We start from the raw sequence: 25,580 nt of genomic DNA on the forward strand, positions 1-25,580 counted from the left end.
GGAATAAATGTCCAATGGAGTTTTTAGCACATGCTGACTGGTTTCTATAATCCTCAGATCTCAGCCTCCTGATGAGCTAGAAATACAGGTGGAGGCCACCAGCCCCTAGCTAAAAATACCTTGAAGCATTCTAGAGGCTCCATTGAGTCTTATCTGATCATTGTATTTTAATGTGTCTCAACAGCAGTTCATACAGCATATTGAACAAATCTTCACCATGACATAAGACTTGCCCAAGAACCTAAATCACAATTTCAGTAATTTTATGCAAGATCTTATCATGAATGTTTTTTAAGATAGCTACTAACAAAAAAAAAACCCCCATGCTATATCCCCCAAGGAACATTAAAATATGGAAACAAACTTTTCTTTTTGCTATAAAATTCAAGCCAAATGGCATATGAAATGCACAATAGTAAGATTCAGGCTGGGCACAGGTGGTCACAGCTGTAAACCTAGCTACTCAGGAGACTGAGATCTGAGGATCAAGTTTCAAAGTCACCCAAGGCAGGACAGTCTATGAGACTCTTAACTCTCATTAACCAGAAAAAAGCTGTTCATGGAAATATGGTTCAAGTGGTAGAGTACCAGCCTTGGACAAAACAGCTAAGGGACATTATCAAGGATCTAAGTCTGAGCTCCAGTAATGCATTGTGCTCAAACTTCTTCCCCTATAAAGGACAGCAGGGAAAGAACAGCAACCGGCAACACCCCAGGAGGTTGTCAGCTAACATGACTTGTCTTCTGGTAAGCCTTAGGTTCCTTTGGGTACTGGGCTGTTCTGTTTCTTTTCTCACAAAAAGCTTAAGAAGCATTTACACACAGTGAGACCAAGGGAGGATACTCTTGGGAGAGGAACACAAAGGCACAATATCTTCCTTTGATCATATAAAATAACACTTATTGAAATATTCCAGGAAGTGGAAACGAGGTTTTTTTTCCCCCCTTGTTGCTGTTTTGTTTTCTTTTTTTTTGTCTTATTTGTTCATTTATCTGTCTTTGGGAAAGTAAGGGGGCACAGAAATAGGGGGACAAAATGTGAACAATTGCAGCAATGATATTCACTAGACACTATTTTGAAAATGAACTCTACAACTTGTGGATGAGGATTGGAGGGAAAGATTGGGAGAGAGCAAAGGAAAGGGTGACATTGTCCAAAAATAAATGTATTCATTACCTGACATATGCAACTTTAACCCTTTGTACATCATCTTTCTAATAACAATAAAATTTTACAGATAAAAGTAATCACAAATAGATACATTATTCCGAAATTATCTAAAACTCAATTTTTGTGGGTCATTTAGCTTGAACTCTGGGCCTGGGCACTGTCCCTGAGCTCTTCGGCTCAAGGCTACCACCCTACTCCTTGACACAGCCCCACTTGCCATTTTTCTAGTGATTAATTGGAGATAAGAGTCTCTCCAACTTTAGTGCCAGGGCTGGCTTTGAACTGCCATCCTCAGATCTCAGCCTCCTGAGTAGTTAGGATTACAGGCATGAGCCACTGCACTTGGCTAAAACTCATTTTTAAATAGTATTCCTTATATACTAATAATGCATGATATCATTTATATGATGTATTAGTCATTTAAATGGTATTCATGTGTTTTAATACTATCATATGCTCTTTTTTTTTTTCTATGTATGTGGTACCGAGGAATCGAACCCGGGTCTTCATGCATGCTAGGCAAGCACTTTAACCACTAGGCCAAACTCCCGGCCCCTATCATATGCTCTTAATTATATTCATTTAAAGTGGTATTTACTTATAAACTTCTGTTTATTTGAACACTAGAAAGAAAGAATGAATGAATGAAAAAAAGAAAGAAAAGAAAATCTGCCAGTGATGGTTGATTGCTTCCCAGAAGATGATAGGCTCAGAGCAGGGCAAGTACCTTCTAGTTTGCTCTCTCTCTTGCAGTAAGGAGCCTTCCTGTCCATTTGGGGAAAGCCTCCTGTTTTCAGCTGACAGGATGAAGTCTGCTCTAACAGAATGAAACATTAGCAAGATATTTGGATCAGCACAAATGGAAATGCACATTTTTTCACAGTCTTTGTTTTTGTTTGTTTGTTACATTGTCCTGGGACTTGAATGCTAGTTCTGGACACTGTCCTTGAGTTTCTTTTTCTTTTTTTTTTACTTATGTAATTTTTTTGATTTTAAGATATTGCTTGGAACAATATTAAATCCTTAAGAACATAAGTAAACACTTTAGCGGTGTTGTCAGAAGCACTGACTTAAGTGTCACAGCAACCTGAACCCCAGTTTCAGCTCTCCTTTGGGATCTCATGGATGTCCTTGAGTTTCTTTTGCTCAAGGCCAGCACTCTACCACTTTGAGCCATAGAGCCACTTCCAGCCTTTTCTGAATAGTTTATTAGAGACAAAAGTCTCACGGATTTTCCTATTGGGACTGGCTTTCACCCTCGATCTCAGATCTCAGCCTCCTTATTTGCTAGGATTACAGGCGTGAGCCACTGGTGCGCGGCTGATCAGTCTTTAAAGGAATGGCAGGCTGAGCATGGTGGTGCACGTTCATGAGGCTGCATGGGAGAATCCAGGCTGGGCTACACAGCAAACAAGAAGCCTGGTTTTTTGTTTGTGTGTTTGTTTTTGCCCTCTTCCCCCTCTCCCGTTTCAGCGATGAGAGTTAAGTTACAGGCTGTGAAAAACAAAATCCAAGGACACATACACATTCCTCAGTTCACTGAATTGGCACTGTAAGGAGCTTTACTGTGGGTGGCAAATCAAAATAACTCGTTTTTGAACATCAGTGTAGACGGTGTCGGTCTGTCTGCCTCCCAGGATGCTCCTGGACAAGCACCTGGAGGCTTGTCCAAAGTGGGGAAGGAGAGGGGCTATTCTAGGTTGCCTAGAGATAATGGACATTTCTAGAGGTGGAGCTTTTGCAAATGACCGGCACGGAATGTGACCAATCAGAATGGAGTCTGGCTGCAGGGGGCGGGGAGAGCGGCCTCTAACCGTGTCCGCGTCGACGGGCGGAGCTTAAGCGGAGAGAAGCGCTGGGTAGAGCTGTTGAATAATCTGTAATCAAGTGATTCCGTTTTTTAAATTGTCCGAGCGCTGTCACGAAGGATATGGGTCTAGTTTACTTTGTTTACCAAGAGCAGTCTTCGTACAGGAATTGACATTTTCCTTGTTCTAAACATTTTAAGTTATTTTTATGTAGTTGCACAAAGAGGTTCCAATTCAGCAAATCAGCTATTGACTTCAAACAGCGCTCAGTTCTAAGTGTCAGGGATTTTTCTGGGGTTGGATTAGGAGCACAGGTGGCTGGGACTGTTATTTTTTCAATTTGTATTAACTACTTCAGTGTCTGGCATATTGACACTGGCATATCTAGGCACTTGAGGGAAGGTTGTTTGAATGGATGCTACTTGTAAAAAATAAAATCTCTACATCCACCTGATTGCCGCCATCACGTTTGACCCTGTGTTTAGCAGTTTAATGTAAATTGATTTTGACGTGTACCTTGTACTCAGTTTCTTTGATAAAGTTTCAAGAGTTTACTGGCAGTAGTTGCTATGGTTAAATTTTTTTTTGCACTCCTAAAGGTGTTATTAACTCTAAGGATTTTGTTGTGCCCTTGCTTCAAGTTCCCGTTTGGCTCTTTTTGTCTTAAAGCTGGCACTTTTTGTCTTAAAGCTAGTGATTAATTGGAGATGAATATTTTGATCTTCCGTGCCCAGATTAGCTTTAAACTTTGCTTCTCAGATCTCAGCCTCCTCAGTAGCTAGGATTACAGGAGGGAGTTGTCACCGTCGACCAGGGTTTAAACCCTAAAGTTCTTCAGTTTTACTCATGTCACAAGGACGTTGTCAAGTTTTAGGCAGATGAAGGATACACAAAAGACTTTATAAATTCTAATATTCTGAGAGAATGGCTATTGGTACTTCGCTGTTTTTGATCATTGTAAAACAGTTAAGAACCTTCCCTGTAGTGGAAGCGGCAGCGGCCGCAGCGTCATCCGGAGTCCTCAGTCGCCACCAGAGCCTCGGCCCCACCTCCGCGCCAGCACCAAGTCCCTGAGTTCAAGCTCCAATACTGATTGGCACCTACATAGACAAATAATACTGTTTGGCAATCTTGGGATGCAGCATAAACAGCCAAACAAAAAGGCTCAAAAATCTGTGCCTGGACATAAAGTAATTTAGAAAATGTTACACATATTCATAATACATATAATTGTCTACAAAAGAAAAACACTAAGTATGAAAATATGTAGCCTGAACTTGTTGTTTCACAAACCTTTCACCTAAGAACCCACTGACTCCCATCCTTTCCAGCTTTCTCCCCAAACTTAAAGGTATCAAAGAGCTAGAAACATTCTCGGGCTGTGGGCGGGGCCAGAGAAGTGGGCGGGGCCTTGGAGTTCAGGGCCTTCCGCGAGCGCCGCGGAACTCAGGGCCGCCTAGTTGCGGTTTCCGGAGGGCAGCGGGTGGCGGCGGACCGGTAGTAGGACGCTCGGGGAGCAACTTCCGGCCACCTCAGCGGGAAGTGGAGATCCGGGCTGGTGTGTGGCGCGGAGGTGGGGCCGAGGCTCTGGTGAAGGCTGAGGACTCGAAGACGACGCCGCGGCCGCCGGGCCACTGCAGCGTCCCTGTAGTCCGTGAAGATGGTGCTGCTGACCATGATTGCCCGGGTGGCGGACGGGCTCCCGCTGGCCGCCTCCATGCAGGAGGACGAGCAGGTGAGCGCCGCCCGAGCCGCGCCGTCCCCGCGGGCCTCAGCTCCGGGATCCTGCCTGGATGTGGGGGGCTCGCTCCACCCTCTGTGTACTCCTATCCTGTGGGGGTCCGCGCCACATCTCCCAAGTATCTATCACGTGAAGGTCCGCACCACAGTACCGAGTACTCCTATCGTGTGGGGGACGGGGAGTCTTGCCCCCCACCAAGTACCCATGTTGTGGGGACCCGCAGCAAGTGCCCCGGACTCCTATCCTGTGAGGGACCCGGGCCACGCCTCCCGAGTGTCCTTACCCGGTGGGGGGGGTGTGTGTGTGCCACACACCCCCAAGTACCCCTATCCTACCGGAGTGGGGAAGAAATCGGTCGTGGAGGTGAAGGTGGATTTCTGTGCCTCTAGACAACACTTGGGAAGGGTTCGTTTGGGCTAATTGTCATCATCCAGCGTTTCCTGACAATTTAAAGGGACTTTCTCAGAATTCAGAACTTCTAGGTGGGTTTTTTTTTTTCCCTTCTTGTTAAATCCGGAGTCTGAGGAGGTAATGAATCAGCCCTAAGTTCTTCACCTCATTTTTCTGTTGCACCCGAACATTGACCTGCGGTGCTGACATCTTTTGAAAGTTGATGAGGTAATATGGCTACTCGTAATTCGTTGTCAAAGTTCAGTACACTATCTTCTTCCAGGTAAGCTTCCAAGTCCCACCTCCATTATGTGCAACCAAATCACTGCAGTTCCTTTCGCCTTATTCCTGGTCCTTCAGTAATTAGAATTAGTTCCTACCTACGTGGACAATCTGCCCAGCCATCTTTGTGTTCTCCACAGCTCTTACTTCCATAGCTGAATGCCAGTAAGCACTCAGAAAAAATATGTTGAATTCGTTAAAACATCATCGCCCAGCCCTCGTGTCTATATGTAGGAAGCTGCTTTGTGCCCTAGAGTCACAGGAAATCACCTGGGATGAGACACGTTTCTAGAACAAGCTTGCAAGGTCCAAGAAGAAGGAAGGGTAAAAATGGAATTTGTGGACCTTTTCTTCCCCCTTAAGTAATTGTACAGAGAAGTTTCAATTCAACAAGCCAGATTATGGGTACATGCTTCAATGTCACCCTTTGTTCCCCATCATCTTTCCCAATCCCTTCCATATCCACAGGATTGCATACTTCCACTTTTACTCATGTCCATTGAATATAATGAATTATTTTCTGCCCTTCCTCCATTTGTCTACTCCCCTCTACTTGCCTCCCCTTAGCAATATGTAAATTTTTAAGATGTGATCAATTATATTTGACCTGACAGCCTATTTACATTTTTTAAAAAGTGGTGGCTTAGGGGCCGGGAGTTTGGCCTCGTGGTTAAAGTGCTTGCCTAGCATGCACGAAGACCTGGGTTCGATTCCTCGGTACCACATACATAGAAAAAAGCTGGAAGTGGTGCTGAGACTCAAGTGGTAGAGCTCTAGCCTCCAGAAAGTCCAAGGACAGTGCTCAGGCCCTGAGCTCAAGCCCACAACTGGCAAAAAAAAAAAAAAAAAAAATGGTGGCTTAAAAAAAGATGAGCTTGCTGGGAGTGGTGGCTTATGCCTGTAATCCTAACTACTCAGAAGGCTGAGATCTGAGGATCATGGTTCAAAGCCAGCCCCGGCACTAAAGTTGACAGACAACACCCAAGCCCAGAGCTCAAACCCCATCACCAACAAAAATAAAAATAAATGAACTTTAGTAAAACAAACAAACATTTCTATCTTGGACATCTACTTAATGGTATTTGTGGGAGAAATATCTTACTACTCTGAGTACATTCAGATTGGTAGGCATATCATTAGAGGAGGGGATTTGAGGACATGATGTGTACCTTCCTGGGGCTTCAGTGGAATGGAAAAAGTCAGATGACTAACAATTGTGATGTAATAGGACCGTAATAGAGGAAGACTGTCTAGTGATTGGGCACAAAGATACCCAAATTGATTTGGGGAAATCCAGAAAGATTTCCAGAAACAACATCTAAGCTGATAGTAGATATTACTAGTAAGGGACTTCTCTAGACGGTGTTATGCTTTTTTAAGTTTGACAGAAAATACTTGGTTTCACTTTTAGGAGAGTAGTGATAACATGACAAAGTCATAGGTTATGGTAAATGAGATATATTTTTATTTATTCCACTAAACCAAGACTGGTCATTGAAATACACTGTGGAAAGTAAAACACTGTGAATTTTATTTGTAATTTTTGTTTTCCAGTTCTGAGGCTTAAACTCAGGGCCTGGGCACTGTCCTTGAGCTTTCTCAAGGCTGGAGCTCTATCACATGAGCCATAGCACCACTTCTGGCTTTTTCTGTGTATGTGGTACCAAGGAATTCAACCCAGGGCTTTGTGTGTGGTAGGCAAGCAAGCACTCAATCACTAGACCACAGTCCTGGCCCTCCAACTCTTTTTTTTGTTCAAGGCTAGTGCTCTACCACTTGAGCCATAGCACAATTTCTGTCTTTCTCTGAGTAGTATTGGAGATAAGAGTCTCAAGGAGGGGCCAGGAGTTTGGCCTAGTGGTAGAGTGCTTGCCTAGCATGCACAAAGGCCCCGGTTTGATTCCTCGGTACCACATACACACAAAAAAGCCGGAATGGTGCTGAGGCTCAAGTGGTAGAGCTCTAGCCTTGAGAAAGTCCAAGGACAGTGCTCAGGCCCTGAGCTCAAGCCCAGGACTGGCAAAAAAAAAAAAAAAAAAAAAAAAAAAGTCTCAAGGATTTCCTGCTCAGGCTGGCTGGACTCTGATCCTTAGATCTCAGCCTCCTGAGTAGCTAGGATTACTGATGTGAGTCTCTTAACACCCAGCAACAATGTTAGTTTTTAAATGTGAAAGTTTTTTTTTTTTTCAATTTGCTGAGGAGTTTCTTGCTGGGCAATGTAGTGGCTCATTCCTGTAATCTATCAGAGTAGTCTGAAAGCTGAGATACCTCAATACAAAGCAGGTTGGGCAGGAAAGTTAAAAAAGCTGAGATGTAGAACTGTGGCTCAAGTGGTAGAGTGCAAGAAAGCTAAGTGTCAACACCTAAGTCATGAGTCCAAGTTCTAGTACCAGCACAAAAAAAAAGAGAAAATTTTCTTGACCCACTGCTGAAGGAGTATAAATTGTTCAGATGAGCTAAAAAAAACCATGGTTTAAACAAGGGAGGTAGCATGAGAAAATTTCCCTGAAGGACCCATAGTTTGAGAAATATGAACTTCAGTACTTCTTTACTTACAATTGTTTTAGAGCCAGGCAACGGTGGCTCATGCCTGTAATCCTAATTACTTGAGAGGCTGAAAGCTGAGGATTGCAGTTTGAATCTAGTCTAGTCAGGAAAGTCCATGAGACTCTGGGTTAACCACCAAAAAGCTGGAAGTGGGTGTAGCTCAAATGGTAGAGTGCTAGCCTTGAGCAAAAGAAAGTCAGGGGCAGCACTCAGGCCCTTAGTTCAAACCTCAGGACTGGCACACACAAAAAAAGTTTCAGTGGTACAGTGGTAGACTCTCCATCCAGGTGTTGTCTTGCTATTTAATATTAACCGTAATTCATAAGAATTGCTCGAAAAGGGCGGGGGTGTCGCTCAGTGACAAAGTGTTTGCTAGAAGGTACAACACTCTAGGTTTGATACCAAGTACAAATAAGGAAGAAAGGAAGGAAAGAAAGAAGAGAAAGGCTTAACGAATTGTAACTCTGATCTAGATCCACGAAACAGAACCACTGTTTCACAGATTGGCATTCGTTTGCTTTCACTGTCAGTCCCTAAGCTCCCAGTCAGCTAATCTGCTGACACTTAATGCTTGACTCCACTTTCTACTTCACTGAGGACACATCAGAGAACTTTGTATTAGTGATATCTGTTAAAATTGAATAAAGTGGGTAAGAATCACTGGATAAAGTTGTGAAACAAACGTGACGTTGACTAATAGTATATTTAAGATCAGTCTGTTTTACAAGAGGAACAAAGTAGGAAGCACCCACACACCCATAATAGTTTCTCTTGCCATCATCCAGGACTGTGGAACAACCAATTTTTATTCAAATAACATCTTTTGCCTAAGAATGTTTTACCACACATAAATCCCTTCTGAACTCAGCTGGTCAAAGGCCAGCAAGCCCAAGAACCAACCATTTTCCTCTATAAGTGATTACAGTAATCAACCTTAAATGATTGGGAGAGAGGCAGTGTAACTGTACCATAGACTGTTTGTTTAGGGGGGTGGGGGTCCTTGCTCTTTGCTTTATTAGACCTAATGCCTCTGTACAGCTGGGGCTGTAGAGAAGAGAATACAGTAATGCTCACATCACAATAGAGTCATTGAGTGGTTTTGTTTTTGTTTTTTAAAGCCAGGCTCTGGTGGCTCACATCTGTAATCCTAGCAATTCACGAGGCTAAGATCTGAGGATCACAATTCAAAGCCAGCCCAGGCAAGAAGGTCTGAGATTCTTATCTCCAGTTAACCAGCAAAGGTGGAACTGTGGCTCAAGTGGTAGAGCACTAACTTTGAGCAAAAATCCTAGGGGACCATGCCCAGGTGCTGAGATCAAGCCCAAGTGCACACACAACATCTATATATTGCTCAAGGAAATAGTACCTATATGATTTGAATGTTATCTTCATTTTTGTTTGTATATATATGTATTTCACTTAAGGCTGTCAACCAAATTGATTTATACAATGAAGACAGTGTGACTTACCAGTCTTTGTCTTTGCCCTGTTTATTTTTGCCTAGTTTAGACATAGTGTTCACGTAGCTTTTAGTCATGGTGTACCTCGTTAGTTTTGCTTAAATGCTCTGTAATTTAATACTGTGGGAAATTCTGCTTGGGATTCTACTGTAAACATGATATTCATTATTCCTCTGTGCGTGTGTGTGTGCATGTGCATGTATGCGCGCATGTGTGCATATGTGTGTGGGCCAGTAGTGGGGCTTCAACATGGGGCCTGGTTGCTGTCCCTTGGTCTTTTTGCTCAAGGCTAGCAGTGTCCTCCTTGAGTTATAACTCCACTTCTGGCTTTCAGGTAGTTAATTGCAGATAAAAATCTCATGGCCTTTTGTACCTAAAGTGGCTTTGGACCTCGATCCTTATGAGGCTTTTGAGTAGTTAAACTTCCAGGTGCGAGACACTAGTGCCCAGCTATCATTGTTCTTTCACTTCAGGATTTCCTCCAGGGCACAGCATGTGCTGCACGCAGTCCTGCACCAGATGCTGTGCTAGTAAATTGGGTTAGAACGAGACCACTGAACTAATATAGAAAGAACAGAATGTATCAAATGTAATTGAGTTATATGCTTTTGTTTATTAGTGAATAAGTAATGTGATCTTTTTGAGAACTAGGACTTATGTCTTTTTGTTCTAATGGGAAGCTCTTTTTTCTTCCATTAAAATGAACCTTCCTAACCTGTAAGTGAAGGATCTTACTTGTCCACATAATGTCATGAAAGTGAGAGTGTCCTCCTAGATGGGGCTTATGGCTGAAAGGAGGGGCAAATTAGCTTTTACTAATAGATACGGGTTTTGTTTTACTGGGGCAAGTTTTTGTTTTTGTTTTTTTTTGGTCGGTTGTGAGGCTTGCTCTCTATCCCTGAGCTCTTCAGCTCAAGACTACAGCGCTACCCCTTGAATCACAGCAACACTTCCTATTTTCTAGTGGTTAATTAGAGATAAGAGACTCAAGATCTTTAATGCCTGGGCTGACTTTGAACCACAGTCCTCAGATCTCAGCCTCCTGAGGAGCTGGGATTACAGGTATGAGCCACTGCACCCAGCTGTCATGTTCTTTTTTGTTTGCTAGTCCTGGGACTAGAACTCAGGGCCTGGGCACTGTTCTTGAGCTTTCTCAAGGCAAGTACTCTACCACTTGAGCCACTTGCAGTTTTTTCCTATGTATGTGGTACCAAGGAATTGAACCCAGGGCTTTGTGCATGCTAGGAGAGCACTAGGCCATCCTCCCAGTCCCTGGGGACAAATTCTTAAGTGAACATATCTTCTTTCAGTCTGGCCGCGACCTCCAGCAGTATCAGAGTCAAGCTAAACAACTCTTCCGGAAGTTGAATGAGCAGTCCCCAACCAGATGTACCTTGGAAGCAGGAGCCATGACTTTTCAGTGCGTATATTCCTGATTTCTTCATTATCATTTTAAGTATGAAATATGGTAATGGAACACCTTCGAATACTAACTTATTTGAGGCCAGTGCTGGGGCTTGAACTCAGGAAGTACCTGGACTCTGTCCCTTCACTTTTTGTTCTACTACTTGAGCCACAGCTCTACTTCTTCTTTTGTGATTAATTAGAGATAAGAGCCTCATGCTTGGCCGGGAGTTTGGCCTAGTGGTTAAAGTGCTTGCCTAGCATGCATGAAGACCCGGGTTCGATTCCTCGGTACCACATACATAGAAAAAAGCCGGAAATGGTGCTGAGGCTCAAGTGGTAGAGCTCTAGCCTTGAGAAAATCCAAGGACAGTGCTCAGGCCCTGAACTCAAGCCCAGGACTGGCAAAAAAAAAAAAAAAAAAAAAAAGAGCCTCAGGCTTATCTGCCTGAGCTAGCTTCCAATCACAATCTCAGATCTCAGCCTCTTGAGAGCTAGAATTACAGGTATGAGTTAAAGAAAAGGTAACTACAAAAATATAGTCTCTTTATTGGAACAGCTTTTCTTATTCTTAATTGTACAAAACTAAAATTTTGATTTGTTTATTGAACATGATTGCAGTAATGTAGCCTATGAGCCTGTGTCTCACAATAGAAAATTGCATCATAAAATAGTAGATAGCTTCTTGCTTTAGGAATATAGATGTATATGTATAGGTGAATACTCTTGCTTAGATATTTATTAACAATGTGATGTTGAGCACGTCACATAAACATTGGCCAAGTATCAGGTTTTCCTCTGTGAGATGGAAAACAGGAGTTTTGTAAGGATTTAAAGGGAATCCATGTTTATTAGCATTTTGTTTGCCACATAAAGACTAATGAGTGGTTATTATCATTTAGGAAAAAAAGCTATAGAAAAATTCAAAAATATCCAAGTAGCTATAGCACTAGTGCTTTGCTTTTTATTGCTGAAGATGGAACCCACAGCCTTCATACCTGCTAGACAAGCACTCTACCTCTAAGGCATATTCTCAGCCCCTCAATGATTTAACTCACAGTCTAATTCTGATTCTTCTCCTTCAGACTCTCTAATGGTGGGATTACAGGCATGCACCTGGCAACTTTTTTTTCCCTCCCAGTCCTTACACAAGCTGGGCAAATGCTGTACCACTGAGCTGAGTCCAGCTCCCTCAAACAGTAGATATGGACAAGACATATGTCTAAGAGAGGGATGAAGGGATCTTAGCATCCTGAGGAACCAGGATTACAGGCATAAGCTACTGGCATGTCTAGCTTACATCAGTCTTCTGGATATATAGATGAGACCCACTAAAAATTCTAAAAATAGAGATAATATTAAGGGTGAATGTGGTACAGTATGGAAATATGATGAAACTTCTTTGTACAGCTAATAAAGGCTTAAAAAATAGCATGATTAAAAAGTTTGAAAGGATCTTAGTTTTTTTTTTTAAGAATAATAGTGCTCACAGTCCCAGAAGTCAGTTCTGTAATTGCATGTTTCCAGCTGGCTATAGAGTTTTTTCTGGGTCACTGGATTTAAGGTGACTGTTTTCTGTATCCGGTGAATATCATATCCTTTAACTTACATCATTTAGGTATCTGCAGAAACTTCCAGTTTGTTTTACTTTGTGGCTGGACAGGGCTTGATATGTGCATGTAATTTTTCATGCAGAATCAAAAGGTGAATGAAGCCCCCATAACTTTTGTTTTCCAGAATATGTCTTAGGTACTAATATATGTCGGTTAAAGAATTCATCAACTATAATAAATATGCCTACTCCTTTTGGGATACACTTCTAATTAATGGGGAAATGTTTGCTTTCTGACCTCAAGGACCATGGTTTGAAGTGTCTTGTTTAGCCAGTCTCAAGGGGTTTAGGCCAGGCATTTTTGAAAGTTTATGCATACAGAGAGTCTGCTTTGTCCCAAAGCATTGTTCCTTTCAAACCACTGTCTTGCTCTTTTGTCACTCAGTTACATCATTGAACAGGGCGTGTGTTACTTGGTTTTATGTGAAGCTGCCTTTCCTAAAAAGTTGGCTTTTGCCTATCTAGAAGATTTGCACTCAGAATTTGATGAACAGCATGGAAAGAAGGTGCCCACTGTGTCTAGACCATATTCCTTTATTGAGTTTGGTAAGTTTTGGCCTTTTACTTTGTGTGTGTGTGTGTGTGTGTGTGTGTGTGTGTGTGTGTGTACACTGGGGGCTTGAACTTAGGGCCTGGCCAAGGCTAATTCTCTGCCACTTGAAGCATCTCTACTTCCAGCATATTGCTAAATAGTCAGAGATAAGAGTTTCCCCTACTTTTCTTCCTGGACTGACTCCAGACTTCATCCCACATATCTCAGCCTCCCGGTAGCAAGGATTACCCGTGGGAACCACAGACCAGCAGAATTTTTTTTTTTTGCTAAGAAACATTGACTCCTTTAATAGATTAACTAAAGCAAGAGAAAGGCTAGATATTATAGACTCTTACATTTTATATTTATGTTGTTTGAGCTCATTTTCTCCTGAAGAAAAGTATTTTTAATAATCATTCTTATAGCTTGGAGAAATGCAAATATAGGCAAAAGATGGATAAGGCTGGGGCCGGGAGTTTGGCCTCGAGGTTAAAGTGCTTGCCTAGCATGCATGAAGACCCGGGTTCGATTCCTCGGTACCACACACATAAAAAAAAAAAAAAAAGCCAAAAGTGGTGCTGAGGCTGAAGTGGTAGAGCTCTAGCCTTGAGAAAGTCCAAGGACAGTGCTCAGGCCCTGAGCCCAAGCCCAGGATTGGTAAAAAAAATAAAATAAAATAAAAAAGATGGGTAAGGCTGCAGTTTTATCCATCTTGATAAGGTTGGTTGATTCCTAAGGTGACAATTATTAACCCTAGTTGACTGGAAGTTGAAAATGCAATAATTTTCTTGTTGATGCTCTGGGAAACTCCTTATTATACATTCACATTACGTAAAGTGTAAGAATGGAATAACTGGCAAATATGTTGTTAAAGAATACAGCAGTTTTTTTCAGCTTTTTAATGATCATTAACTTTTTTGCCAGCTAGGCTATACAGATAGTAGCCAACATCTTCTTGAAGAATATATAGAATTAAGTAATAAAATGCTTAAGGTCTTCCAAATACCATTTGAGAGTTTCTGCCTTTAGGAAAGAATGGGCCTTAATTTCTGTAATGGTTGTTTTGTGTGTGTGTGCTCATGCTTGGGTTTCAACTCCAGGCCTCAGAACTATCCTTGAGTCTTCTGCTCAAATTAGTGCTCTACCACTTGAGCCACAACTCCACTTCCAACTTTTGGTCGTTAATTGGGATAAGAGTCTCAGAGACTTTGCTGCCCAGGCCGACTTTAAACTGTGGTTCACAAATCTCAGCCACCTGAGTAGCTAGGATTGCAGGCATAGACATCGGCACCTGGCTTCTGTAATGATGCCAACAGCAGATACCTCTAACTCTTAGGTATCCAGAGGGCATTGCTCCTTACTTTTTACATTTTTAAATGAAAAAAAAAATCAAAGCCCAGATTGTGATATATCATTGGTCAGCTGATTTTGGACACCATTAGCAAAATCAGGTATTAGCTCAGAACTCCAATAGACAAAGATGTTAATGGTCTCTTCATCATTCTAGATACCTTCATTCAGAAAACCAAGAAGCTCTACATTGACAGTCGTGCTCGGAGAAACCTGGGCTCCATCAACACTGAATTACAAGATGTGCAGAGGATCATGGTGGCCAACATTGAGGAAGTACTGCAGCGGGGGGAAGCCCTCTCAGGTACCTGAAAGCAAGGTGTCTTATCAGTGTTATATTACCTCTCCTGCCATAGCCCCAGGAGCTTCAGACCCTTTTACTGCTGTCACATTCTCCCTAGGTCTGCCAAGGATTTCACAAGTAGATTACATTACAGAGCTTCTAACATACTAGTTTCTCCCCGCCCCCTAGCATTTTTTTTTTTTTCCTGATAGTGGAACTTCATCTAAGGGCCTCACAGTCTCATTTGGCTTTAAAGTGCTCTATCACTTGAGCCAGAGCTTCACTTTCAGCATTTTGCTAGTTAATTGGAGTAACAGTCTCATGGACTTTTCTGCCTAAGTTTACTTTGAAACATGATACTCAGATCTCAGCCTCCTGAGCTAGGACTGCACACATGAGCCACCTGCACCAGCTCTAATTGTAAGGAGCTTTGTCTTATGGGGTGGGGGACAAAGGAATGTTCAGAGTGAAGAGTTGCATAGACAATGTGAAGAACTCTACTGAGCACTTGTGTGCTCTGCGGGAGGAATTCATCTTGAAAATAGTACCGTGTGAAGTAGGCACTATCAAAGCAGCTTTGCAGGTATGGTAGTAGAACCTGGAGAAGTTATGTACTAAAAGTCACACTGCTAGCTCCCAGCTGAGTTCAGCTCATGAGCATTGTACCAGTCACGTGACAGCGAGAGTTCTGTTACTGTAGAGGAAGGACAAAATGTGAACAAGAAAGGTTTTCTGAAATTTAGCTAGGTCAGGAAGAAGTACATGAAGTAGAAAGAAAAACAACAACCGTATCTAAGGGGCATACTTTCAGGACAACCCACTTAAAAGATGTTTTTTCAGGCCGGGAGTTTGGCCTAGTGGTTAAAGTGCTTGCCTAGCATGCATGAAGACCCAGGTTCGATTCCTCGGTACCACATACAGAAAAAAGCCGGAAGTGGTGCTGAGGCTCAAGTGGTAGAGCTCTAGCCTTGAGAAAGTCCAAGGACAGTGCTCAGGCCCTGAGCTCAAGCCCAGGACTGGCAAAAAAAAAAAAAAAAGATGTTTTTTCAAGAGTGTCAGATGGTTGGTGTACATTTGTAATCCTAGCTACTTAGGAAACAGAGATAGGAGGACTGTGTTTGATGCCAGCCCAGCCAAGAAGTTTCCAGGACTCAATCTCAAAAAACAAGCTGGGCCATGTGCCAGTGGCTTACTCCTGTAATTCTAGCTGCTCAGAAGGATGGGATCTGAGGATCACAGTTCAAAGCCTGATAAGAAACTCTGTGAGACTCTTTATTTTGAATAAACTACTCAAAAAAGCCGGGCATGGTACTGTGGCTCAGATGGCAGAGTACTAACCTTGAGCAAAAGAAGCTCAGGGGCAGCGCCCAGGCCCAGAGTTCAAGCCCCAGAACTGACAAAATTTAAAAAAAAAGAAAGAAAGAAAGGCTGCCTTGGACATGTGGTTGCACCTACCTGAGGCAGAAATAGAAAAGTCCCAGACCCAGGCTGGCCCTGGGCAAATGGGTAAGAGTCTATTTGAAAGAAACAGAAAGCAAAAAATGCTGGGGCTTGCCTCAATCGTAGAGTACTTGTGGAGCAAGTTGAGGTCCTGAGTTCAAAACACTCCTCTCCAAAGATGATTTCTTCCTCGTTAAGTATATATATATGAATTAATCTTTTAGCCCCCCCCCTTTTTTTTTTTTGGCCAATCCTGGGCCATGAACTCAGGGTCTGGACAGTGTCCTTGGGCTTTCTCAAGGCTAGAGCTCTACCACTTGAACCACAGCACCACTTCCAGCTTTTTCTGTGTATGTGGTATGGAGTAATTAAACCCGGGTCTTCGTGCATGCTAGGCAAGCACTCTACCAATAGGCCAAACTCCTGGCTCTAGTCCTTTTAATTTCTAGCTTTATACCTAATCCACTTTGCATTTAAGTCATTACTGATACTTTCCATACTATTTTTTCTTTTCCTTTCTTTTTTTTTTAAATGTCAAATAGAGCTTTTTTTTTTTTTTAATTCCAGAATGTCACAGACTGAATTTAACAGAGACAGAGAATAGCATATTACATGGTCCCTTTATAACATAGACAGGCACTAATGACTTCTAAGTAGTAGTTTTATCTTTATAACATCTGTTTCAAAATGCTTTTATATAGGGAAATTGTCTTAAATATTACTTATTTTAGGCCAGGTGTGTCAGTGCTGACCTGTAATCTGAACACTTGGAATATCAAGGCAGGAGGATTACAAGTTTAGGGATAGCTTAAACTAAATAATGAGATTCTGCCTCAAAAAGCAAACATAAAATAAAGTAGCCAGGGGCTGGTGGTTCATGCCTGGATTTCTAGCTACTTTGGAGACTGAGATCTTGAGATCAAGGTTTGGAGCCAGCTGTGAGTCTTTTATTCCTAATTAAGCACTAAAAAGTAGAAAATAGAGCTGTGGCTCAAAATGGTAGAGCACCAGCTTTGAGTAAAAATGCTAAGAGGCCCTGCCCAGGCCCTCTTTACAAGCCTCAGTGTCAACACACACACACACACACACACACACACACACACACACACACACACACGATTCAATACTATAAATAAAAAATAAAGTAAAACTTACTTGTTTCATATGACCTAAAAATTGTTCCTTCTACTCAGCTATTTTCTGCGGATTCTGATCATTCAGCAAAGGTTTACTAAGCACTGTGTATCTGCCAAGGCCCTATTCTGTATTCTCTGGGTAGAAAGGTAAACAGTTTTAAAAGAATCTATTTGTCTGGATTTTTGTAGACTCATTAGAAAGACTCCTTCTGCATTTCTTGTGTTCCTGCCCTATGCTGTTTTGACTAGGAGTTTTACTTTCATATGTGATCAGTTGTTAATTTAAATGTGGCTTGTATTATTAAGTAATGTCAAATTTCTCAATGAAAACTAGTCTGTTAAGCAACTTCAAATATTCTAGAGGCATTGTCGTAAGGCAGGATAAACAGATTGGGATTACAAAATAAGGGCAAAGTTGAGGAGTCATATTCATTTATATCAAACTGCAAGTTTGTTTTCATATTTTAATAAAATATGCCCTATATTTTATGTTTAATTTTTTAAATTTAATTTTTTTTGTGTGTGGGTTATGAGGCTTGAACTCTCTGGGCCTGGGCGCTGCTCCTGAGCTCTTCATCTCAAGACTACCACCCTACTCCTGGGGCCACAGCCCAGAAGTAGGGCTTCCCATTTTCTAGTGATTAATTGGAGATTAGAGTCTTGATCTTTAGTGCCTGGGCTGACTTTGAGCCATGATCCTCAGATCTCATCCTCCTGAGTAGCTAGCGTTACAGATATGAACCACCGCGCCTGGCTTTTTTTTTTGCCAGTCTTGGAACTTGAACTCAGGGCCTTGGCACTGTCCTTGAACTTTTTGCTCAAGGCTAGCGCTCCCAGCTTGCCCTATGTTTTAATCTGACCTGGCTTGTGCCTACGGCTGTTTCTATCAAGTGCTCAGCTAACTTTTAAGAAGATGCTATATTACAGATGTCCTTGGATGGGGACAGTCTTTGTAGAAAATGATAAAATCTAAAATTTACTAAGCTTTGGAATGTACTTCTTAGAACCTATTTACTATAATCTAGTCATGGTGTTACTTTCCTTTGTAAGTTAAAGTATAATTTTTGTTCTGTGTTATTTGTAGAGCTTGAGCTCAGGGCCTGGGTGCTGCCCTTGAGCTTTTGTTCTCTCAAGTTTAGCAGTCTGTCACTTGAGCCACAGCTCTACAACTAGCTTTTTTGTGGTTAATTTTCCTGCCTTGACTGGCTTTGTACCACAGTCCTCGATTCTGAGCCTCCTGAGTACCTAGCTGAAATAAAATCTCTGATGACTTTATAGTAGTCTTTACTAAATAGAGAATCTTAACAATCACTGTTGAAGTTTATCAGATTCTTAAATGGGTTATTATTTTTAAAGTATGCTACAATATAACTTAGGTCACTAAAGATTATTAAAAAAAAAAGGGGCTAGGAGTTTGGCATAGTGGTAGAATGCTTGCCTAGCATGCATGAAGGACTCAGGTTTGATTCTTCGGTACCATATACATAGAAAAAAATCCAGAAGTGGTGCTGTGGCTCAAGTGGTAGAGCTCTAGCTTTGAGAAAACCCAAGGACAGTACTCATGCCCTGAGCCCAAACCCAGGACTGGCAAAAATAAATAAGGTACTAGCTGTTAGAAAAATATCAGGCAAGTGCCAATGGCTCATGCCTACAATCCTAGCTACTAAAGGAGACCACGATCTGAAGATAGCACTTCAAAGTCAGCCAGTGCAGGAAAGACCATGAGATTCTTGTCTGCAGTTAACTAACAAAATGTCGGAAGTGAGGTATGGATCAAGCAGTGGACCATAAGCCTTGAATGAGAAACCTAAGGGACAGTACACCCAAGCCCTGAGTTCAAGTCCCAGTACTGGCATTTTTTTTTTAAAACAAACTCAGAATTTGAGAAAAGTTAAATGACTTGACCAATATCACATGGTTGGTGCAGTTGATATCTGAGCCAAAGAATCTGAGACCAAAGTTTGGGCTCCTAATACAGCCTTATGAGTGGACTCATGAGTGTTCAACTTTACTCCTAAAAAAGTGATCCTGTAAGCCAGGCGCTAGCAGCTCACACCTGTAATCTTAATTAGGTGGCTGAGATCTAAGGATGCCATTCAAAGCCAGCCCAGGCAAAAAAGAATTCTCCTTGAGATTTTTATCTCCGATTAATCATTCAAAAAACAAAAGAGCAGTGGCACAAAATGGTAGAGTGCTAGCCTTGAGTGAAAAATCTCAGGAACAGTGTCCAGGCACTGAATTCAAGACCCGACCCCCCAAAAAAGTGATCATTTAAACATCAAAGTGGGTGTTACCTTGCAGATTATTTTGGTTGTTTTTATGCCTTCATAATTTTGATAAGATATTTCTGTGGAGGGAATTAATTTCTTTCTTTTTTTCCTTTCTGACAGCATTGGATTCCAAGGCAAACAATTTGTCCAGCCTTTCCAAAAAGTACCGGCAGGATGCGAAGTATTTGAACATGCGTTCCACTTACGCCAAACTTGCAGCTGTGGCTGTGTTTTTCATCATGTTAATAGTGTATGTGCGATTCTGGTGGCTGTGAAATAGTGTATCCTATTACTGGTAAGGGAGAACCTAGAACCCGGCACGTGTATGTTTCAGGAAGCTGAGCTCACAGGGATGTGAATTAGAATCCAAGTGGAACTTCTTCCTCTAAAACACCTTGCAAGAAAAGGCATGTCTTGAAAAATCAAAGATTACGCCTCATTTCATGACGCTTAACCCTCCGCGGAAGTCTCTATGTGGGGACAGAGGCTTTCTCTGGGTGCTAAGCCATATATATTAGGGAACAGTAGATTGTTTTATCTTGGTGGGTTCCTCTCTTCCCCCCGTTCCAGTACATTTTAGAACACATCAGTGAGTTGGGCAGTCTCATTCTTGAATAGAGACATCAGTGAGATTGAAAGGTAGCCAGCCTGTGCTAGCAAATTCTGAAATTCCTTCAAAGAAGGGAGCCCTGTAGGAAGTTTTTCTGCCTTGAGTCAACATTCCTTCTGTTGGTGGCATTTGTGATTTTTTTCAGTAGTCTGGGTTTTTGATGGCCTTTCAGACGAGACTCCAAGTACATGAAGGTTAATTGCTATGCTGCACAGATTCTGTCGGCCCCTGTAAAAGTTACCCTTCGTTGTTTTCCTTTTATATATATATTTTTTGCTTATTGCACAATTGCTTTAGGGTTAAATAAATTATATTCAGATACCTTGAAATTATATAGTACTCCTTGACTAAGAAGCTAAACTTCTTTTCTCATTTACTCTTTAAACAAGACAAATTGGAGACATTACTGATTTTATTTTGCAGTGTTTGGCTTACATTAATAGAAGAGTAGGTATAACACAGAATGGCTTAAAGAGAAGAAGAGTCTAGCTCAGAACTCTGGCTGTGTGCTATCAGCTCCTGTTTCCAGGACTGTTTTTTCCCAGTCTTTGTTTTCCCCCTGCCACAATTTGCTAACGTTTCAAATATTCCCCTGGGCCTGATACTTTCATGTCCCATTAAATGTCTTCTCAGGATATTATCTTGGTCCAAAATAAAAAATTTGCAGCTGGATAAATTTACAATCTTGGCAGATCAACCACTGAAACTACTAACTACATTTATCTGTAAAAATCTCTGCGCATACCTCATTCCTGTGGTAGTGTATGTCAGTTCTTCAAGACTGTTCCACAAATAAGTAGCTCCTTCACAGTGGCTTTTCTTGCTTAATAAAAGTACACAGGAGTTTTTCTGTCTTTGCTCAGGGATAACAGGGGTTTCAAATCTTTTACCTTCTGAAGTGGGTTTTTTTTTTTTAATGGGGCAAATAGACCTTTTGGATATCATCACAAAGGTCTGGAGTATAACCTATAACTCTGGCATGTGCTGCAAATGTTTCTTTAATTGTACAGGAAAATTAACCTAGTATCTTTGGAAAGAACTTTAGTAAACAATTTTATAATACTTAAGGGATTATGAGAGCCACTCTCCTGCTTCCTAATGAAGAAAAACTATCTGATTTCCTTATAACAAAGCAAATAAATAAACAAAGCTTATTCCTAATAATTCACAGAAGTAGAATACATTTTCTCCCCTTTCATTTTATTCGGATCCTAAACCTTGTAGTTAAGAGTTCTTTTGGCTTTGGTTTTGGGTGGTTACTGGGGTTATAAAACTTAAGGCCTTGTGCATGCTAGACAAGTGCTCGACCACTTGAGACATGCTCCCAGGTTTTTTTTTCTGGTTTTTCTTTAGTTCTTTTTGATAGAGTCTCACACATTTTCCTCAAAGCCAGCTTCAGACTACAGTTCTTCTAACCAGGCCTCCCACACAGCTGGGATTATAGATTTGCACTGCCAGCCCAGGTCTCACAGCTTACTGCTTGGGCTTTGCTTGCACTGTGATCCTGATCCACTTCCTAGGATCTGGGGTCGAATCACCACTATGCCACCAATGAGGATTCAGTGCATGATGTACAACAGTACTTTTTCTAGTAAATAGTGTTCTGAAGTCTCTAGAAGGAAAAGACCTATCACTTAGTTCCAGATGAGTTTGGTAATAAAAGCCTTTGAAAGACTAAAAATCTTAAGTAATGATACCATAGCACCTGGTGCTTCTGTAGGGCTGGAGAGATAGGCTTGTTTGTTTAGAGCTGATGTATGTGGCCGCTCGTGGCCAGCTGTGAAATAAATATGTCTAGAGCATGTATACTCTAGTGTGAAGTTTTGTTATCTAGGTACCTCTGTGCACATACCCTTTTTGGGTGCATTTCACCTAATCTCAGTGAGCTAACAGAGCAAATGATGAGCAGAACAGAAAGTAATCTAAGAAGACAGAGGAAAAACAAGAGAACACAACTGTCATAATACAGCCCCTTTTGTTGTTGTTTTGTTTTGTTTCATAATGGGAAGATTTGGCTAGGTGAGGTGTGTCCTCATTCAAGCATACATCTAAAAATAAAATGTGATTTAAAAAATGGTAGAGTTAATGAAGCACCCCAAGAAAGGGCACCTAATTTCTTTCTAGAAGAGGAAAACGGGGCCTTTAAGTCCATTCAGAAAGAGAAAGGCACGTTTTGTGAATGTGACATGAGCTTAACTCATGTCAGGCCATGCAGAGAAAACTGATGGACCGCTGTACTCGTCAGTCCTGTTGAGGGAGGGACCAATAGCGGGGGTGCAGTGTGGCCATCCAAAAGTAAGAGCTATTGGACAGAGATTAAATGAAAAATTGAGAGAGGGAACCAAAGAGCCCTGAGGCTAGATCTAAGCATGCCAGTTTCAAATGGTTTTTACAGTTACAAGGTAATAACTGTTACAGTCTTTTCCTTAATAGAAGCTTGTTTAATTTTCACATGCACCGAACCTTGTGAAGTCAGAATGTTCACACCATTCTGTGAACAAACAAACCTCCAGTGCTGCTGCTCTGACACACAGAGGAGTTACATCATTTTCTCTTAGTGGTGGAGCTAGCAAGTAATAGTTCTGAGATTTGAACCTTGACAATGTGTACTTTCAACCACTGTATTCTGCTACCAAGCAATCAAATAAGTACCAAAAAGAAAAAGTGTTTTGAAACTGAGTCATACACGCAGAAGTGATTTCAGAGAGCTGGGAAGAAAAGTGAGAGTGCAGTGCATTGAAGCTTATGTAAACCACTAGGGATTGGAGATGTAAACTATTCTTATTCTGGCTCCTTGTGTTCTAGAAATGATTGTTTTATGCAGGACTGGGGCATGGTTCAAGTGGTAGAGAAAAGGCCCTGAGTTCAAACTTCATTACCACCAAAAAAGAAAGAAAAAGACATAAATGTGAAACTTTAAGATTGTTTGGGACACTAACACCCATCTGACTATCAAGGTCTATTTGGGGTCTGAAGCATTTTGAAAAATGCTAGGAAACAACTGCTTTCACATGCATGCAAAGCACTGCACACCAGTTCAGGCTATTCAGAGTACCAGGTCAGCTCATCACCCGGTGGTCTGTTCTCAGTGAGGAATTCTGGAGAACCTCTCTTAATTGAGTGGGAAAGATTCTACATTTTGAACTAATGCTTTGGAAGATACTATCGTTTGCTTGTTTGTTTATTTGGTTTAACAACTGCATATAGGGCCTTGCCCTCTTACTTGAGACTGGCACTCTACCACTTGAGCAACAACTCTACTTCTGGCTTTTTGTTGGTTAATTATTAGATTTATTGGTAAATTAGATATCAGATTTGTCTGCTCAGGCCAGCTACAAACCTTGATCCTCAGTTCCCAGCCTCCTAAGTAGCTAGGATTATAGTCATGAGCCACAGCACCCAGATGGAAGACATTTTTGAAAAAAAGAGTGAGTGTACAAATCCATATGTATCAAATAATATTTTTCTGTTCAGAGATCTCATCCTACTAAAGTGTTCTATTTTGCTTTTGGTTTCAGTTCTCTAAAGCACATTTAAGGAGTATGAAATGTACATTTTCTACTCCTATCAACAAAAGTCTTAGGAAGACAATTTAAGGAGTATGGATAATCCCTTTAGCACACATAGGATTTAGTAAAACACCTTATATAGTACATTTCCACCTGATTGAGAATTATTCTATACTGGGCTTGAGTGTTGGTGGCCATAGGATTCAGGCTTTTGGTAACATCCTGGCTGAGCCTAACTGGTAGTTTTTCTTTTCCAGGCAGCTCAGAAAGAAGGGAGTAGCTAGGGTTAACTACTTAGTATGAGAGGTCTCCCCGCATTGTGCTCTGAATACAATAGAGGGGAACAAATAGGCAATTGAACCTGACACTTTTGCCCCACCCATTGCTGTCAGCTTGGGTTTCTCCCTCCCCAACAAGTAAAATTGTCTATCTGTTTAGTCACTGAATTCTTAACATTTTTACTTCCTTTTCTAAATTCTAGTCCTGTTTTTATTTACTTGATATTCTTAAATGTTTGTGTGATTTTCTTTGTTCTTTTCACTACTGACTCAATACATCTTATTTGCTCCCCCTTTTCATTTAATCTGTCTTACTCAACAATTTGCTACATCCCATTCACTAGGATCCCCCTCACCCTCTTTTTTTTCCTGTGTCCTGGGGGAGGAGGAGGTTGAACTCAGAGCCTCTGGCTTGTAGACTGGTGGTGTTTATTAACACTTAAGCTGTGCCTCCACCCCTTCTTTTGCTGGTTAATTGCAGATAAAGTCTCAGATATTTTTGAGGGGGGCCAGATTGACCTCAGAGACCCTCCAGACCCCAGCCTTTTGAATAGCTAGAATTATAGGTGTAAATAGCAGTACCTGGCTTCTTGTGTCTTTTTGCACATTCTTTTGTCTCTTTCCCTCACTTCCTTTTACATTTTACTTGACCTTACAGATGTTTTGTGAGGGTGTGGGCTTGAATTCCGGGCCTGGGCACTGGACTTCATTGAGCTTTTTTGCTCAAGCCAGCATTCTACCACTTGAGCCACAACTCTACTTCTGGCTTTTTGATGGCTAATTGATAGGAGTTTCACAGATTTTCCTGCCAGACTGGCTTCTCACCTCAGTCCTCAGATCTCAGTCTCCTGAGTGGCTACGATTATAGGTCTGAGCCACACGTCTAACTATAGCAGCCTTCTCTCTGCCTTGTTTATGTGTGTCCCTCCTTCCGGTTGTAATACCAGTGCTAAGTACACCCATTCCTGAATCATTAAAGCTCACTTCTTCTCTTCAGCCTGCCTCCACAGTACCATTCCAGACTGTGTTATGTTTCAGCCATAGCAAATTTGTGTTCTTTCACTTCCTCCCCTGACCCCCTCCGTGCTACCATGGTTTAAGCCCCAGGCCTTGAACTCACTAGACAAATGCTCTTCCACTTGAGCCCTGCCCTAGCCTGTAAACCAGTTACCTTGTCCTGGCTTATGCCATGTGTTTGCTCTGGAATATCTTCCTGATTAAATTCGCCCCAGCCTTTCCCATTTAAGTCTGCCCATCTTTCCAAACCAGCTCAGGTCTCCTCAGGAAAGCCTTTGTAACATTCCCCCTACTTTGTTCCCCTGACCCAGAGAAGTTAGGGTTTCATCTTCCTACAGGAGCTGGCAGCAGGTGGCTTGAACTTGTTTGTGTATCTGATTGTGTGTTGTATGAGGCCCCGAGGTAGAACTAAGTGTTACTTGTGACTTGTGATTCTGCAGCTTGCTTGGTGAGGGTTCTCAACAAATATTTGCAGGATGAATCATTGAATTACAGGTATTTTGCAAAAACTTCCTTTTTAAAAAATAATGAGGCCGGGAGTTTGGCCTAGTGATAGAGTGCTTGCCTAGCATGCACAAAGCGTCAGGTTTGATGCCTCTGTACCACATACATAGGGGGAAAAAAAAAAACAAAACAGAAGTGGTGTAGAGGCTCAAGTGATAGAGCTCTAGCCTTGAGAAAGTCCAAGGACAGTGCTCAGGCCCTGAGCTCAAGCCCAGGACTGGCAAAAAATAAATAAA

General features: G+C 41.7%; 1 protein-coding gene across 1 annotated transcript; it reads left to right on the forward strand.

Annotated features, from left to right (window-relative positions):
* Window positions 1-4,505: 4,505 nt before the first annotated feature.
* Window positions 4,506-20,719, forward strand: Sec22b (SEC22 homolog B, vesicle trafficking protein). Its single transcript, XM_090334173.1, has 5 exons — window positions 4,506-4,714; window positions 10,710-10,819; window positions 12,801-12,961; window positions 14,455-14,601; window positions 19,547-20,719. The coding sequence occupies exons 1-5, from the start codon at window positions 4,640-4,642 to the stop codon at window positions 19,699-19,701; spliced, it is 648 nt and encodes a 215-aa protein (XP_090190299.1). The 5' UTR covers window positions 4,506-4,639; the 3' UTR covers window positions 19,702-20,719.
* The last annotated feature ends 4,861 nt before the right edge of the window (window positions 20,720-25,580 follow it).

Source organism: Megascapheus bottae, chromosome 6 (assembly GCF_031878675.1).
Source record: "Megascapheus bottae isolate mThoBot1 chromosome 6, mThoBot2.hap1, whole genome shotgun sequence".
Lineage (NCBI taxonomy): Eukaryota > Metazoa > Chordata > Mammalia > Rodentia > Geomyidae > Megascapheus > Megascapheus bottae.